This window comes from Ptiloglossa arizonensis, chromosome 7 (genome assembly GCF_051014685.1).
Source record: "Ptiloglossa arizonensis isolate GNS036 chromosome 7, iyPtiAriz1_principal, whole genome shotgun sequence".
Classification (NCBI taxonomy): Eukaryota; Metazoa; Arthropoda; class Insecta; order Hymenoptera; family Colletidae; genus Ptiloglossa; species Ptiloglossa arizonensis.
The window spans coordinates 10,310,308-10,330,047 of record NC_135054.1 but is presented as its reverse complement, the minus strand read 5'-3'; the positions used below and the strand labels follow the sequence as shown (position 1 = coordinate 10,330,047).

At 36.7% G+C, this 19,740-nt stretch overlaps 1 protein-coding gene across 5 annotated transcripts in view; it reads right to left on the bottom strand.

Annotated features, from left to right (window-relative positions):
* LOC143149144 (uncharacterized) overlaps positions 1 to 19,740 on the bottom strand; it is a 266,938-nt gene that overhangs the window by 79,777 nt on the left and 167,421 nt on the right. For all 5 annotated transcript variants that reach the window (XM_076316263.1, XM_076316267.1, XM_076316264.1 and 2 more), the window contains one exon: positions 15,774 to 15,852. In XM_076316263.1, coding sequence (XP_076172378.1) covers positions 15,774 to 15,852 — 79 coding nt within the window. The remainder of the gene's footprint in view (positions 1 to 15,773; positions 15,853 to 19,740) is intronic.

The window sequence follows — 19,740 nt, the reverse complement described above, 5'->3', positions numbered from 1 at the left end:
TTTTTGGTTAGTAATATTACCTACTATTAAAATATATTATACCTAAATAAATTATACCTACTATAATTTAAACTAATTTAAAAAGAAAGTTTTAGTACATCTTGACTAATTCTAAGACTAAGATCTGAACATATCTTTGTTTCATTGAATGTCAAATAGTCTTGTACAATATAGGGTGATTTCTAATTTATTGTTTAATTGACAGAGACGTACAGGTTCATAGTTCGAAAATATTTTGAAAATATACGCGACACGCGCGTTCTTGATTTACATACTTTAAATGAAGACTTCACGCTCGAACAATTCTGGTTTTAATTACAAAATGTTTCCAGTATTTAAATTTTAGCGTATAAATTACTATCCTTATATATTGTATACGAACACGATAAATATCTGTAATGAGATTCATTGAGTCGAGCTTCACTTTAATTACCACGTGATCTGCGTATTTTCATTATTGATTCTCTCAAAGAAGTATTCTATTGAAAAGTATACTCTAGATGTTTTATTTACTTTTCAAACGAGTTGCCAAATATTTAATCTTCAATCGCTATCTCTGGCTTATATTCTTTAGATTTTCACTCTAGTATTTATTATTTCACATATTTTATACATGTTGCTATTATCATTTGGATTATTATGTATTTACATTCATGTCTTTTTCTTTTCAATATTATCTACAGATTGTGTATATTTATACGTATTGTACGTATTTGTTTATTTAAGACTAGGTACGTGTCTCGCACACCCGGCGCATTTAATTCGATCACAGTTGTACAAGTGTACATATCCTTTTACTTCCGAGCGATTAATTCCTTCTTTACGATAATTTCTATTTTATTTCACCCAAGAATATAGGATATACTCGAAAGAATACTCTACGCTAACCCGTGCACGGAGGGAGCTAATCTCGTTTTCGCTGGCGTTTCGAATTCTCTGCGTTAGAACGGTGTTTCGATAACAATGATTCCGGACAGCAGCAGCAGCCCGAAAACTACTGAAAAACAACGGTAATGCGAGGCACTCGTATATGAGAAAAAGTACGCGATCTGATACCGAGGAATTACTCAAACAATGCGGGACAAACTTTACCGCGACGTGACCGTGTTACGCTCACCGTCACGAGTGAATAAAAATTCGTAATTCGACCGAGCAAAGATGCATCGTCTCTATCGTCACGAGAGCGGGAGCGGGAGTGGGGGCAGGAGTGGGGATGGATGGGGGCGTGGCACGAATCGTCGCGACTCACCTTTCCCGCGCGATTTGTCATCCGCGAATTAGAATTCCGAGCCCGTGCGGGTTTCGCGGGGCACCTGAAACGAGCGACAAATTTTGAACGACGCGGTACGCCGCGTCGCCGCCTAGCGACGCCCGCTCGCTCGGATAATGGTGCGTGCCAGTGACGTTAATTATGTTCCCCTGTTTGCAAGTATAATTTTTAAATGTCCCGCTGTTACGGCGGACACGCACGCGTATTAAAATATAGCTTAATATGCAAATGTATCTGACAGTCCGCGGGGCCGAACGATTTGCATCCCGCACGACGGAATAAAACAGACGCGAGCGGAGCGGAGCGGCGCGGCGCGATTACGATCGACCCCACCACGCGGATCGATTCCGTAGCGATTTGACGACGTAGCCAAGGACGTACGACGAAAATAGGGAATTCAACCGGCGGAGAATTCCCTCCGAGAAGGTGCACGGGAAAAGGATTGACGGCTGCATTAAAGCGCGACAGCGACGACGACGACGAGAACTTTGGGCATCGGCTGACGATATTAAGCGACGCTTTCAACATATCGCACTTGCCTTCTCTCTTTGTACAGCCAGGCTTCCGGCTTTGACTTATTTATTCGTCTAACAACAGCCGACGGGCCCGTTTGTGTCGGATTTGTCACACGTCGGACGACTTGTTTGCGCGGCTACAGGGGCGTGGCTGAAGAAACGGTTGAATTTCAAATTTCGAGCGCGCGCGAACGAACGACAAGACGTTCATGAGACTGACGTCGGTGCATGAATTGAACGCGATTATTCAGGTAGTTGTATCGTGAACGTCGGGGACGATCGAATGGATTAAGAATTTTTAGAACAGTTTCACCTTGAATGAAAATTATGAGTGAAATTACATTACGAAATGTTGCGCACGAAGTATTGAGCGACGAAAAGAAAGTAAAGTTTAGTACACGTTTGGTGCAATGACGAGGTACAGCTACAAGATGTTATTAACGTGGCTTTGATGTCTAGTGTCGAATAAATCTAAACTCGAATAGACGTCTCGTATAAATCGCTTTACGTCGCTTTTATAATATAGCTATCCGTCGTTTATTTTGTTCGGGTTTAATAACGAGTGTCCGAGACGGTTTGTGCCTAGTTTTGCTATAAGTTTCTCAAAATTGAGAAACATTATCATTCTCAACATAATTGTTTCATTTTTTCGTTTCTGCTCTAATCAATATCGAATGGTAGGTGGTTCACAATAATATAGTTTATTGGACACGGGAGGAATAGAATTCATTTCGATCACTTGGAGTGCGACAGAGTTGAAAAGTAATCAACCACATTTTGATGAGCATTGTAATTGATAATCATTAATTATGTAATTATTAAGGGAATTAATTTAGTAATTTTATACAACGTTCGCAATTTGTAACCATTAATCAGTAATCTGGAATCGTTTGTATGATTACCACATGTTCATATTCATTACAGTAGTAAAACCAAATGTACCGAGAAATATGCTGTTAATATTAAAAGTTTTCCAAAATAACGAACGCAGAGTGCTTATTTATGAACTTTATCATTATTTGAAATAAATGACCGATTCAATCATAATCAAAAGTATAACCATTACGTGATCAATGATTATTAAATTAATCATAAAGCCCGATTGGAATGATTTTGATCACCTCTATTAGTTATTAATCAATGATTACTGATTATTTAATAACCGGTAACCATGATTATTAACATGTTTTTACATTAATTATAATCATCCATCGTTAATTAGATTGTTTTGCGTGATTGCGAAATTTGATCTAATATTAACTAGAGTTATATACACAAGAATTAGTTTATGAATATGGAAATATATATTTCATTATGTTTTGATGAAACGAAATTCAACACGACGCAAATTGATTGGAAAATTAGGACGAAAATAAAGGGTAAAATGATTGTCGAAAAAAGAAATTCTATGTCTAAAGTAATGCATATTATTTTACGTCGATTTGAAGAAAACCATATTTTAAACGATAGAATGGTCAACAGCTATTCGTGTTCTTCTCTTTTGTTACTCCAATGTCTAATAAATTATACAGTTACGAACGAATTATCGTTCTCAGTTACTCAAAATTTATTTGCACGGTTAACGAGAGATATAATATATAACGATATTATTCGAAATAGTTATATATTTCAGTGATTCGGGCTTGCAAACGACACGACCAATTGACTATCGCGACACGCACGGTTTCCATGATTATTTCGGAAGTTGCTTCTGTCAGGGTGTTCTTCGGGTTATCCAAATTTATACGAGAAGTTTTACAGGCCATATTCTACAACTCTGACCACAGTTTATAATCGTTTAGAAGTGGATTAAAATCTAGCCAAACTTTACCTAACCCAGATCTACTTAAGTTTGAACAAATATTTGGAAGTAACGCGAGAAAATTTAATAGCGCTAAATACGAAATTATCTTCACTTGTATAAGTAGTTAATGCGTATTGACGTAAAGGTCAATTGGTTAGAAGACTGATGTAATTCGGAGGAAAGGGCAAATGGTCTAAGAAGTGTGGTGATTACGGAAAAGTGGATTTTACAAGAATATAAGAATAACGTAAAAGTAATTAACAGATATCCGCTTATCCAGGTTTTAAAGGTTAATCCTCTCGGTAAGCTGGTTTCTGGGTCAGAGTATACAATAAACGGCTGGACAATAAGATTCCGCAACAGAACAATAACTGTGACCGTGTGGACAGGTATGGTAGATATCGTGCGTTTAAATATTTCGTAAAAACATGGAATTTATTATTGCTATCTTCAAGAAGCTTCGTTTTTAGAGAAAAATAGTGATTATCGATAATAATAGGAAAAATGAAACACTTTCGATAAACAAATTTTCGTATAGTCGATTAATGAAAATAAAAACGATAAAGTTGAACATTTGAAGTGTAGGTCTCGGTTAGGTGTATACAGTGTAGCTTGTGTTACCGAATATGTTAAGAAAAACCGATTGTTTCTTAAACTTAAAAATTTGGAGAGTATTCTGGGACGTGTCTCATTTTCTTCCAATAATTAATTTATTCTGTATTATCATATTTACCACGATCCGTACTGGCATGCAGTACACTGCACTTTCGTGTATATAAGATGTTCTCGAGACAAGGAACGAGTGAAAAGAAATTATTTACCGCCGTGAGAACAAAACAAAGTGTGTATTGCGAGCACAACGTGAAAGAAAGATTTCTCGCCCTTAAACCTCAGCCTACGATCCTTCCACCAAATAATGAATAAGGAGCCACAGTGTCGTCCATACAAAATTTTAAATACGCAGAAAGTGCAGACACTACCTGCAGACATTGTGCCTCCTGAGGTATTTACTCTAGTGCATTCTTCCGCCACCGCATCACTTCTTGGAACAGCGAGCGCGAATAACGCACCTGTTCACCAGACTTATCGTCTCGCGATTACATCCTACGGGGTTGTTTAAAGTCGAAGGTGTACCTTAACGAGTACACGACATCGGAAGAATTACGATATAGAAATTGAAACGTAATGGCTACGATATTGAACTCGATGTTGAAACAAGTATTCAAAATTCATGCAAGATGATAAAAAAAAGTTACAGTACGTTGGTTCTAAAATCAATTCCACACGAGTATATTTGTAAATTAATGTAGAACACAAAAGTTTATTTCTAGTGTGAATAGATATCGAAAATTTGATTAAGGTTTGCGTCTCTCTCGTATAATAAATTATCAGAATGGATTAACGATTTGTGAAAGTGTTTAAAAGTTATTGTGTTCATACGTGTGACTATGCAGTACCTACACGATAGTTGCCACTTGGAAAATATGATACACAATGAGAAATATAACGTAATGTACAGTTGCGAGGAAACAAATTTTTCTTCAACAGATAGAGATTTTATTTATAGTATCTCGGTATTCCTACAGTTGCAGTAATACAAAATTTGTCCGATCTTTTTGCTACACACCGTAGATCCTGCGGTCTAAGTCGATTTAAGTTTGCGTGGGTGGAAAATGGACCGTGGAGCGATTAAGGTTCCTTTATTCGAGAGTTTTGATTGCCGAAGTCGATTGATAAATTGCATCAATCGCCACGATATTGAATTTCATGGTGAACCACGCTGCAGGAATATCCGAGAGGGTGATTGCAAATACGCTTAACAAGGAACATTTGCAAAGTGTCCGATGCTGATTTCAATGAAACTTTCCAGGTACGCGGCACATCCAATAACGAGGGACACGTATTTTCTTTTAGCTGCGTTCCAGATGAAGTTCAAGAAATAAAATTACCCTCCGGAGTCCTATCCCTTTGACGTAATCACGAAAACTATGTTTATCGGTATTCCGAATATTAGTTCCCATTGTATCAGGTATGAACGAATTTGATCGATTACTCGCAACAATTCTATTAATTACAATATTTATCTTTCCCGACGAATGAAGCTGGAATCTCTAAATATTGTTTTGCGTCGATATTATTAAATATCAATAAATTTCAATAATCGGTCGGGAAAATCGTACCGGTAACACCATTCGCGTTTCATAGCGCCACACAATCGGAGGATTAAAGTAATACGTTCCGTGGCAACGTTTCAAATATTAATCGAAACGAAAAATTACACTCGATGCTACTCGTCCTCCCGTAACGCGTTAAAACATAGCACAAAGATAGAAATAGAAATACCGAGTTCATCGAACGCGACGAAACGGGGGTTGACCCATTTCAGACTTCATTAGAGGATACGTAAGACGGAGGGATTCTTCGTGAACTTCCATCGATATCAACCCATCTTGGACGTCGCTTGCGCTGCAAATTTTCCTATCACGAGTGTCCTCGGATATTTCCAATCGTATTATTTCCTGAATCAATGAACGAACCAAGAAGCACGAGACAAGAACAAGGCGAGAAGTGTGTATGCGTGTGCGGGCGGGGAGCGAGGGACGAAACAAGAAGAAAAGAGAGGAATCTTTCCAGGTGTGGGGGGATGTACTTTGCCAACAATTTCTTTCGACGCGAAGCGCCCGGCTAGTATGCGCATTTACCGCGAAACTCTCAAAGTCTCGGGCATTGTTCCACGTGGAAACTATTATAGTCACTTTCCGCGGAGATTCTTCTCCGTGACGAGCAAAGCGGTGGGGAGGTGGCGCTGGTGGGGAAACTCCGAGTCATCCCGCGTCCTGGATGACGGTAAATTACGTCGCGAAGGAATCATCAAAAACGTGGCGACGGTTCAGACCAGACAGAAACGTCTCGGCTCTGGCTCAATGGACGCGCGAGAATCGTCGTGAACTTGCGTTTACCGGTAGAAACCGCGTGGAAAAGAGACCTGGCTCCGGGGGGTGGAAAGAGACGCTGGAAAAAGGAAGGGCCGTGCTGGCTCGGAGGAAAACGGAAGAGAAAACCGAAGGAACGGGGGGGGGGGACAGGCGGAGACTTCATTCGCGAAAGAGGCTATCGACGTTTTCCCACGACACTATCTGTTGCAGACGTCTCGCGGATAATGCATCAGCCGGCGCGAAATATGTTTTCCAGCTTTGTCTCGTTCTCGCTCTTGTCACGGCCTCTTTTCGCGTTCGCGGAAACTGCCGGGCCATCCGCGGTACCCCGCTGAGTAGCGCAACTGTGCAGTTACCCGCCTCGACGTTTCCAAATAGGTTCCCAGCTGTCAGGGAGAGACACTCAGGAAATTTCGGTCGGGCTGCGTTGTAACGAGACCGGAGACCATTTTTTTCCTTCTTGGGAAAGAGGAAAACGAGCTTCGATCGACGGGAGACGAAATTTCGTTCGAGTTCTGCTTTCCACGGGTTTGCGTGCTAAGGGGAGGGGGGAAGAGCGATAACGCTGTTCGTGGCGATATTGGAACGGAGGAATTTAGGCGGTAAATAGGAGAGACTCGTATCATTTCGTGGTACTGAAAAGTATGGATATATAGTAGCGTTGAACTCGACGCGGAGCTACTAAATATATTCGATAATTATCGGTGAGATATTTGGCGAAATGTTACGCAATAGTTGGTAGCTCCACCTTGTGACTGGAAAGTTTCGGGCGACGTTCGATCTTTTTCGAAATACAGCTTTCCTGTACGGGTATACTCGTTGGTGAACACGTTATTAGGATGTAAGAGGAAAATCGTGTATCGTGAATGCTCTTTGGAAAAATGAAACTCGACAACTGCTTCCTCTTTCGAGGAAACATGGAACAGTAATTGAGATTCGGTCGAGAAGAAGCCAAGAAACTTCTTGGCTGTGACTCGCCATTGTGCAAATTATTCTCGAGAGATAATATGCGAACGTCATACCGATACGCGCAATGAAGACGTTTAATAATGTTAATAGTAGTATTAAGTTTCATCATTTGTGAAACGTGTCTTATCTGAAGATTGATTATCCAGGTGTTTTGTCTTCGAAACTGTTTTACAACCAAACAATCTTTCCTCTGGGTAATTTTATTTATCGAACGAACAGCAAATAACTTTATGATTTTCATATTTGATCGAAAGGAAGATATTTTTTCCGAATTGTTTTTAGAATTGGAACAAATCTATGTTAAAATTGACACAAGTTCCTAAGGATATTGTTCAAATACCAGTAAACATTTTTGCAAAAATTTATATTCTACTTATCGAATCAGCTTTCATCGAACTATCACGGTATTAGACATAGCACCAAATTATCGCCTACACGAAACGAACAAATTTATTATACTCGTATTTATAGAGATAATCGAATAGTTCCTTTACCGTATACGAGCGTTTGAATATTATAACAGTTTAAATTATTAGAAGAATTTAATATATAACGTGTTATATATAACGTATTTCACAAATAGTTGGCGTTGATACGTTACAATTTTTTATCATGCCGTACTATCGGTTCTTTTTTCAAGTTGATTGTTCTTTTTTGAATTGTAGAGTTCAATTTGTCCCATAGATTTTTGATAGGATTTAGGTCTGATGATGGCACGGTCTCTGTAGAATATTTGTGCAGCAGTACGGCAATAATTTCTGCCCTGTGCGTAGTTTATAGCGTGGATCGTTGGCCTGGTAGAATTTAAAGCTTTCCCCAATCCCTATATTGGTGGCACTTTTTACTAAAATCTTCTTCAAAAAATCCAAGTATTTCTTTTTATCGTGTATCCTCAATGAAAATTAATTCACTTTATAGTTAAAAATGTTTCATTCTTCTAGTATTCGCTACAATTTCATAAATGTTAAATTTGTTTTCACCAAATCATTTGTTTTTATGAAAACATAATAGAGTTCTCACTACTCTATGTATTTCCTTCAAACTGTAGTAGTTTGAAAACTGAAATTTTTTCCACTTATTTAGAATATTAAAAACGAGAAACACGTGCAATAGTATATTAAAATTAAGTAATACGGTTATCTATCAGCTCTTTTAACTCGAGAACAAATATTAACCAAGTCGCATAAGATAATCACTTTACCATTAAGGCGGCATTTGAATTACACTATGATTTGCTAATTCATCAGTTATTGTTTTCTTCGTTATTTGTATTATTTTCCACCCGAAAATAATCGTAATTACGGAAAAAGAAATACAAACTTACTCGTGGCGAACTCAGTTCGAAAGAAGGGATTAAAAGAAACTTGTTAAAAGTCTAGTTAAGTTTGTACGTGCCTAATTACTTATTCCTAGATTAACAGCATGCTCTTCGTTTAAAATTCTCGGGTGGTTCGTGAAATCGTTTTAATTCAGTTGCGCTGCATACATAAAAATCCCCGTTCATGTACAAAATATTGTGCTGTAAATGGTGATATTAATTAAAAATAGAAACATTAATCAGAAACATGAGATAAATTTAACGAATAAAAGTAGAGAGGCTTCGTAAATAAATACAGAATACATGAAAGAATAAATATTTTCAAGGAGAGGTAACTTTTAAGTTTTTACGAAACTGTGTAAGGAAAATTGTAGTTTTCAAATTGTCACGGATACTGAAAGGAAACAATTTTTAAGCAATTAGAGAACAAACGCTGTAAAATATCCCAGATCTACGTATTCGGTATCTTCAACTTCTCACATTCGAATAGAATTTTAAATCTCTATTGCAGTGTGGTTCAGCATGGCTCAAACTGGTAAGGGCACTTGGTGATGCCCACGGGCAAAGTCTCGGGCGATATCGCGGGCTCGTGATTGCCATTTGTCACTGTTGACACACAAACATTGAAACGTATTGCCGTTTCAAGAAATCTCTCTGTTAACCCCTTCGCCTACAACATTGTGTGAAACTCGTGGTAAGGAAATTGGGCCAAACGTAAGAACCATGGGTGAGTCTTGTCCAAATATATTTTCATATTAGAAAGAAACCCATGTGTAATATTTTTAAAAAGAAAATTTAGCGTTCACGAAGACAGTGGGAGTGTGTGACCGACTTTGCTGTTGATTATGAAACACGTTATCGACACTAAATGGAACCTGGATACGTAGGCATGCAAGACATCCATGAAGGGTGAAAAAGAGAGAGAGTTTATGGCTTTCTTTATGACTATGTTTTATGTGTTTAGAGAAAGTTTACGACGCGGTCGAGGATAGATGCTTTTCTTAAAAAGGGGTTAGTGTTGTCTGGATTATCAGTTGTATATAAATTAATCCTTTTTTGAACATACTATTGTATATTTTATTAGTCAGTAGTTGTTGCGTGTACAAAGAACTATTTACTATTGAACTAGAAAATTGAATATCTAAAGCAAGAGTAGTTTGTTGATCTATATTTACTAGAAATTATTTTTCTTTTAGAAAGTTCTATTAATCCTTTGAAATTCGTACCAATAATTCTGGAAGTGTATACACACACAAGTGTATATATACTTATATATACACATACACACCCTCGATTAATAAAGCCTCGAAAAAGAATGAAAATTGATTATTTGACCCTAACGGTGCAGTTCTTCGATGCATAATTCGAAAGAGCTCGTAATTCGAACGAATAGTGCACCCTGGTTTTCGTTTTCCACGTGTGTTCTTTCAAAAATTTTGCAACCATCTTTGCGTATCGAGACAGACAGAATGGCCGGGATAGTGATTTTACTGTCTCGTAGCCAGTTGCTGTGCGAGCCAGACTTCAACTGCGCCCTATTCCAAGGTGCCTCGACGCTAAATGACATGACGTTATAAAGCCGACAATTTCGTGAATACGTCTGACGGACAATAGGCACGTGCGTCTGATAAAGAGGACAGCTACTGCGTGTACAAGCAATTATTTTCATCGTGGAGGAAAAGGCGATAGAATGAGATTTCGTTTATTCTCGCTATTTATTCCCCACGTGAAATTTATTCACTATTATTTGGTCTTCGTTCTATTAAAAATTTAAGGAATTCTTACCGGAGTATTTCATCTTTTCTAGAAGAAATAGAAATACACGATATTTGAAATTATTGGAGAATAATTTATTCTATTTTTGAAATTTATCGAATTATTCAATTTGAAGTTTACACATGTTACGTTATGGAATTAAAATATACGGTACCGATAAAACGAAATGTTGTCATAAAAACTATCATTTATTCATCGAAACGTAGATAAGTCAGATAAGACATGCATATGTACAAAATCTGACAATGCAAAATTCTGTCACCAAAATTGTCATTTTATTGGAAGAGTTAGGTCGAAACGTTGAAATATTTTATTTATCTAGAAATAAATAAACTGTAAAAATATTACGGTTTTGAGATTGAGAGATTGATATGTATACAAATGACAAGTGTAACTCCGCTGAAATGTTTAACGGCAGATTGGCGATCAAAATAATTTAAAAGATTTTGCTTTTTAGGCAAAAATATTTTTTCTAAAAAAAACGTGCTTGAAATTCCAAATATATTTTTTCACATAACAAAAAACAAATACTGCTTTTAACAATAATTATTTTTGTATAATACAATTTTACTTAAAAATTATGGTAAAAAATTGGAACTGAGTGTTACAAACAACATATTTACGTATATTTTTCAGATTTTTACACACTATCGATTTTACTCGAAAGAGGAGAAGAATTAGATTTTTGAAAAGGTTGAAACACCATCGAATATTTTTCCGCTTGAAATTTGTTAAAATTCAGCGTGACAGAATTATTTAAATGAAACGAACCAATTTTCACATGGACGGCGTTTCAGATAGAACTGCGTTGAAATATTTCACTCGCATTTAAATGTTTTTAAACGGTGAAAACGTTGAAAATAACTGTCATCAATAATTCAGCGTGCGATGAAACTCCTCCTGGCCGATAAACCCAAAATATGAGTCGTTTAAAATGTTTAGACAACAGACTGCATTAATTCTAACAGAGCTCATAATTATTCCGTTTTACTATTTACGAGGATAGGTCGAACAACTACGAACGATTGATAATTGAAAATTCTGCTTCGCACGCGAAATATTTAAAATATCGATAATCTCCTACTACCCTGAGTATGATCATTGCCATGTTTGCATTTTCCCATATACAGATTTTAATACGTGACGTTTCGTCAAATATCGTGTTTCATTGCTCGAAAACTCTAAAATAGTATCAAAAATATGTTTACATATTTTCTGCATTTTACGTTACAAAAAACAAGCACACCCCGTAACGATTCTAATAAATAATTCGCATTAACGAGCGAATTCTCAGTTCTTCAAATTTTAATAAGAATTTGAAACGGAACGAAAACTAATATTGAATACCATATTTCTAAGTTAACGATCAACTATTAAGGTCGATTTATTTGTCAATTTGCACGTCGTCATAAAATTAGCGTTTGTGTACTATACTTTGAATTCACGAAACACTGTTCAATTTAAACAATGCGTATGCATTTCAACAAAATTAATTTACATTTAATCAGACAAACTCCTCTTACCAAGTTTTTTTCAACGATCGTTCCCAAGGTCTGAAAATGATGTTAGTCGTTCTTTTAAATTTACGTAACTAACAAGTTGCCCGCGTCGGCGCGGAAGCCGCATTTCATTGCGTGCATGTCGCCGAAATTTTAAATGCCCATGAGCCACGGGAAAATTCATTTTCTACCTGAAAGTATTTCAGTGAAAAACGGGGGATCGTTAAATTTTAACAATCGCGCTTTACTACCGTTTTATATTAGCGACTATCTCGGCACGAGGGGACAACGTGTACCGTCCAGCCACCGAAACACTGTCCCTCTAAACAATCGTTGTTTCGGTCCGCTTTACTTGTGGACTTTAACAGTTGCCAGAGTTGGTTGCCTCGTTTTCTTCCAGCGGCAGATCGTGAAACCAGATGACGTGATACGACATGTCTCGGTTTTCCCTACAGAAACCCACGGAATTCTACCTTCCCGCCATGATAGTCTTCGGAGCAACGAAGATCGTTTTTATCTACATTCGTGAACGAAAACTGTAGAATGATTTGCGACATTTATATCTATAAACGAAAATAATGGGATATTAATATCTATAAACGAAAATAATTACTTAATCGTAATACTTGCACCGATTATTATCTACACGAAAGTTAAAGAGAAATCGAAAGGCTAAAGCTTTTGCTTTTTAGAGCAATGAGCGAGCGAGAGAGAGAGAGAGAGAACGATTTTTTCGTAATTTTTGTGGGATTTAAAATTTTTGTGCATTTTTCTTGCGTTAGTTTTGGGAAATTGAAAATTTTGTTAGGATTTAAAGAAAGCATCTTGTACTTGCTGATCTAAATCTGAATCTGTTCGATATCAAATTTTACTAAACAAATATGGAACTTTCAACAAGTATTTCATTGTTCGGGAAGAAAGTAGGTATCAAACTAATCTTCCACTAAGTTATTTGAATTGTATATTTTAACGAAAAGTTTGGAAAATATCCTTTTTACACGATACGCAAATTTATATAATAACGAAGAATATTTTTCTTTTTTTATCGCATTATTCTATTCGTATTAATTGATAATTCTTTTAAATCGTATACGTTCACTGTTCAGTAAATTCGTGCAAATTTATACGTTCGGAGTAATATTTCGATTTGTTTGAAATATTAAAAAATGAAACAGTGAAAAAGATTAAATTAGAATTCCCATGAGTGACTTTCCATTGACGAATTTAATTTGAAAAACATACGTTAAAGTAGGTATAAATTATAAATGTTAAATTTGATTGATTCGATGAACAAGCATTGCAATACCTCGCATCCCTAACATTGAATTCTTAAAATAGACTAACTTTCAGCGATAAGTACAATCGTTTCTGCCTTCAATCACTATCGGTACATTTCTATCAATATAAACAACATCGTACTTCAATTTGCGACAAGGGAAAATGAACCGTTAAACACTCTTCGTTCGTTTCGAAACAATCTACGAACACCACTAATCAATTCAGAATATCGCACAATACTTCGTTCTCTAGAAATTGTTTCTCTCTTGTAACCGATGGATAATTTCATTGGTGAAAAATATCGTCCCGTCTGATAACACTGGAGCTCCCGCCTTTAATCTTAAAGAGCTTCGACAAACGCACGAAACCCTCCGTTTCCAACCTAAGTTTACATCAGCTTAATCATCCCGAAATGCTAAACAATCGCATGCAAGGAGGGATTATCACGCGATTATCGCTGTTTCATCTCTGTCCTGCGAGTTTCCACCGGCTGAGAGGGCCTTGCAATTTCATGGTCACGTACGTCGCGTAAAACACATTTTCAGCACGTCGCGTCGCTGAGAAGCTCAACACCGGAGCCAGTTATATCGAGTTTAGCATTTGTTTGGCGCTGTTCTTAAGGCGATTCCCGTTCAGCCGGATACGGCGACAGGATAAAACGGCGGGCCCTTCGAATAAAACGCGATTTCTCCGTATACGGTGAAGATTTATGCGCGGCTTGCGACGAACTTTCTCGTCCGAAGATGTGATCCGTAAGGTCGGGCCGATTGCCAAGTCCGCGCGACATTAGAGATTTCAGGAACAACGGAGAAGAACGCCGTTTTTCATCGCTCCGACCGACACAATCGACACTATCCGCGCCAATTTTCCGACCGATTCGGATTCCACGCGCGACTACTCCGATCTTTTGTTACGTCGATTTTTAATTCTCTTCCCTAGGTTCGATGGCGCGATCGCAACCGATGGGGAAATACTTGGTTTACAAGTGTACGTGTCCTTTTATTAAAGTTCGAAAATCAATGTTTAACAAATTCGTTGACGTTTTATACATACGTGGACATTGTGCACGGAAGATAAGTTTCTTTATGAAAAGAGACATAACTGGTTTTCACGGCAACGAATAGAAATTGATTTATCAGAATCGAAATTCCACTGTACGGTTACTTGAAACAGACCCTTTGTTGCGTCGATTTTTAATTCTGTCGGGAATTAAAAGGTCTAAGGTGTGTTTACAAAACGTGATTAATTAGTTACAGGAACTGCCTGAAAAGACTTACGGTAATTGTTTATTTCTAAGCGTTGGTTAAATGTTCCGTAATTTTTGTACAGGTAGTACGAAAGCTGTATATGTTTCTATAGAAGTTGTGAAAGGTAACGGAACTTTTGCTAATTTGATAAATTAAAGGCTAACATTGTTGTTATTGTAAAGAATTTTATACATTATTTGTACGAATCGCTGAAACTTTACTTAAAACTGAGAATTATATTTGCGATGCCCGTATAAGAATTAAAGGACGTATATGACAAACTAAAAGTTTGAAAGATAACTAAGGATAAATGCAGATTCAGTTGGATATTACTCGGCGTAAGTCTCAGTTCAGGAAAATCACCAGAATTAAAAATTTTTGATGAACTTCTTTAAACGTCCATCTGTCTGTAAAATCTTAATCTTTTAATAGGAGAAGTATCAAACTGTAAAAAGTGCTTCGGTTCTGAAAGAATTAAACTCCACTAAAGTCTATTAAAGCCTTGGTAATTCTACTAATCGCGTCTAGAAATCAATCAGATGGAATCTTACACAAAGGTTCGATTATGCGGTTGAAATAACTGAAGTGTTGTCGATTCTGTCGTTCGTTAGAAGAGCTGTAGCATAGTTTTCTTTTTAGATCGATCTGTTGCATTCAACGAAGCATACCTCCCGTTCAATTTCTGATAACTCGTTTCGACAACTCGAGATTTCATTAAATTGAAATTTATCTAAGTAGAGATCTATCGTATACGTTGGTTACGTAAATAAATATTTCTCAACGAGCCAGGCCGTTCAAAATACAAGATTCGTGAATTTAAATATCCATTAATGCAATGACGTTCAATGTATTGTTACCTCTTGTGTTACACGATTTCAAGTTGCACAAATGAAACAACATGTGCGTGTATTAATTTTAGCGATAATCTGTAAATCGCTAGTTCGTTTAATTTTGTCGCGAGTATTTTTGAGAAATCGATTACTTATGAAAAGAATATCGAGAAATTAGTTCAGAGACAGGAAGAGCATACAAAACGATGACCATTGTGTACATGATTGATGTGTTTCGTACATAGTTATATTAACTTTATATAAAATTTATCCAAATAGATTATTCAAAGTCATAAAACGATTCGATGATATGAATTTCAAATTAACTCACCAATCGTTGCCAGTTTTGGTGACATTCTGCCGTTTGCGTCCGGTTTGATGAGGCTTGGGTTCGGCCACCATGTTGACATCTGAAATTACGAACATTTGATCATGTATTAATGTTTCAAAGCGTTTAATACGAAGTTTTCAATTCTTATTAGTAAATGGAAATTTTATCACTTTCTAAAATTCATAGCTTTCCACTACAATGTACAAAAACGTGGCAAAATTGAACGAGAAAAGTAAACGCTCAGAGGGAGCACACGTAAACAAACTGTTTAGAGGGTGAAATATTTCTAATTCGTTTCTTTCAAATTTGTGCACACCGAAGAAAATAATCGTTTCAAGGAACAATGTAAGTAAAATATTATAAGTACTTATTAATTCAATATGTGAAGAATGTTTCACAAACTTCTATATACTCTTTGAAAAAGGAAACAATTAATACTAAAAAATCTTATAATTCTCCGGTACAGTATACAGATTCGTAAATTTAAATACTGTATATTAATATACTATATTAATACTATATATTAATATACTTTTTAATACTATGTATTAAATACTATATATGTATTTCAAATCCTTTAACGACGAGGAACACGTATTGTGCTCCCGAGAAATGATTAAATGAAGCGAGAAATACGATCGTTCATCGTAAAAATGAAATACCTTGTCGCGCGTGTTACACGGGATCGCGATAGCGCAGAAATCTGTCTTGTTCCTAATAGCCAGCGCAAATTAATAAAGCGTATCGTTGCAAGCGGGCTTAACGGGTCTGCAAACAGGTATTAATTTCGTCCCTTTGCGGCGCGTTTCTGTATCGCGCTAGATAGCACTAAGGTGGATAATGGATGCGTTCGAGTGATCAGAACACTTGAGCCGTTGTGTCAGCGAAATATCCTTTCTTCGTGTCTCAGACAGGAAAGATGAAAAAAAGGCATCCCGGCGTCGCTCTGAATACGGCGCCACGGAATTCATTCCAGGACGCACCGCATTTTATCGTGCCGAGATATCGCACAGGAAGTAAAACGGAATTTAAAAACAATGTTTGCCGAGGGTGAATCTAAATACATAGAAGTGTAGTAACGTAAGCGACAAGAAAGGTAAACAAGAATTATATCACAGATGTTAATTCCTTTAAATTAATTACCATAGGAACACAATTAACAAGAGAGAGAAGATTAGGAAGAAAGAATTCTCTTCGAACAACAATTCGGTGCTATATCAGAGGATTCTCAGGAATCTATATTTTCTTTTCAATTATTTCAAATTCAATAGTTGCGATCGAGGTTTTCCAGAACGATAAAGCAAGAAACTTACGAATAAGGATTGTTAAACAGTAAAATGAACATTTTCGTTAAACCGGTTGTATCGATCATTCAGAAGTATATAAATACAATTATTTCATTGATATTTTAGCTGTATCTGAAAATCATGAGATCAATCCAGGTAAGTGAATTTGTATCATCGACGACTTAGCGTTTTTCTTTGGTCAAAGGTGGTTTTCCAGTAGGTTATTTCTCGCGAATAACCCTTACCGAGACACAGCAAATATTACGTCCTAGTTGGTTCTCTATCGTCGAAAATGATGATTCTCTGCTGACAGCGAGTACAAACATAATCTTAGACACGGTACCAAGCTGAGTCTAGTGGGTGTGTAGCTACTACGAGACACGACGCAGGACCCATCCTTTGTGTAACCTAACCAAACACGTCGTACACACAAAGCTGCGAGACTGTGCACAGAACGCACCGCTCCTAAAAGCCCGCTCGATTACATATTTTCCTACTTGCGGAACCGTCGAGAAAATTATTTACGCGCTGGTTCTTTCAAGTGATCTATTCGCCTTCGGGAGATTCTTTGTTTGAATCCAGATCTGCACTCGTTGCGAAAAATCTAAATTTTATCACTATAAATCAAATTTTAACGAAACAGAGAAGAGGCATTTAAATCTTGGAAACAAGAGGACGAACGAGCACATTTGATAAATGAAAATTCATCGAGGTATCAAACTTAAGTTTCTAATTCGATTCTAATCTTTTGTCTCTATACTACCGGATATTACAAGTATTAATAACGGTTTGATATGCTTTTCATATAGCGTTAAAGATTTTAATATTGCCAGAAAATTTAATTATGTTGTTTCAGATTTTAGAAGTTCCAAACGAATACAAATATTCCCTGTATTATTTTAATCGTAACGTTCTACGCATTCGAACGGATCGGTATATTTGTAACTTTTACAAACTTACTGTAAGTCAATCCGCGACAGTATAAACTAACATTTCACGGAATATTAATGTTTGAGTAATTTCTGTTTTCTCTGTGAACGTAAACTAATTTCTCTAGTACCATGTATCCACTTGTCCCTGTGTTGACCATCTGCATACAATGCCTGAACGTTGCAAATGCAATACGGTGTTGCGAATTCGTTGGTGGTTAATGCAAAGGTAATGTAACTCGATGCATTACTATAAATTGACACACGTTACATGCAGAATAACGCAATGCATGTATTAACCACTCGTGTAAAGTATTATGGTAAGCTTGTCTGAACTATATGCGCTCTTTTATTTTGAAATTTGAACGAATTTCGTTCCGAGCTATTTATCACATTACTATTTACACAATGTGTCTACATGACCAGGATAAAATACCTTTGCAGTTCGTCGAGAAAAAGCCTTATTCAATATCTTTCCCTCCCTTCTTATGGAATATTTTTAAATTTGGCATATTTGTAGATCTATATGGTTGTCATCAATCCCTCTTACAAATCTTCCTCTAAATTTATTGGAGGTGGTGTGGCAAGAGGGGCTAATTAATAACTTTTGAACAATTGTAGATACTTTGATAGAACCTTCGCTAAAAAATAGTACCAAAACTACTGCTTTCGCATAATGTGCAGTTTTTATGGGTTTGACATTTTTTTACACAAATTATATCCACTTTTTCGATCCACCTCTTCTTGCTTCGCACTCCATAGACTTATAAAAATTAAAGAGACATATTTAAAATGAGGTTGCACGAAGATCATCCAGATTTATAAATGTGGAAAATTTAAAGCAATTTCATCGAGAGAATTCATAGATGTATAAATAATCAAGAAAAAATTTTATTTTATATTTTTTAGGAAATAAAATAAAGTTCGTGTGATAGAAGTTCGAAAGTATGCATTCAAATCGATTAAAAAGTGTTAAAAAATGCTAATATTCATCTTTTACGGTTTGATGATTTTAGATATATGTAAATTTACTACATAACCACTTTCATAAGCGTTACCTAAATAAAATAATACTTTCCCTGGTTACACTTTCAAAATCAACACGATACTTGCAATTTCGTGTAACAACTAAACTGTCATTGATTAATTCACAGAAATATCGAAACGTTTTGACTGTAAATTATCGTAAAATAGATAAATTGTATCAGTTCTTAATCGAAACAAATCTTATAACTTTTCTAAAATCAAATCGATGAAAAAGAATATCGTCTCGTACGATCGATGTTGGAAATCAGATTTTAACAATGTACAAATTCCTACGTCAAGAAATCCTGCTCCGATCTCGTCGAGAAGTATTGAGATTAATTTCGTGCGATGAATTCCGAAAAATCTGCGATCAGAAAATAGTGAATCGAGTGCTTAATGTAAATATTTTTCAGATTTTTTCGCGGAGAAGCAATTCCGAGCTCGAGGTTTCGCGGAGAGTCAGATTCACGTGAAATTTGCCGGGTGAAATTTCACGAAGATTTCCCCGGAATTTTCCGAATTCACAAAAGCGACAAGGGTCTCGATCGATCGCCGTTCGATCCCCAGAGATGAGAAATTTCGTGTGACGGGCAAGTCGGGTCGTAGCACACGTCGAGCTTCGAGAAATCGAATTGTATGGGGAACTGGCTCGTTTAACTGCGTTTAAACAGCCCAGACAGTCCGATAAGAATTATCTCCGCGGCCCCGGCGCTACCTAAAACAGAC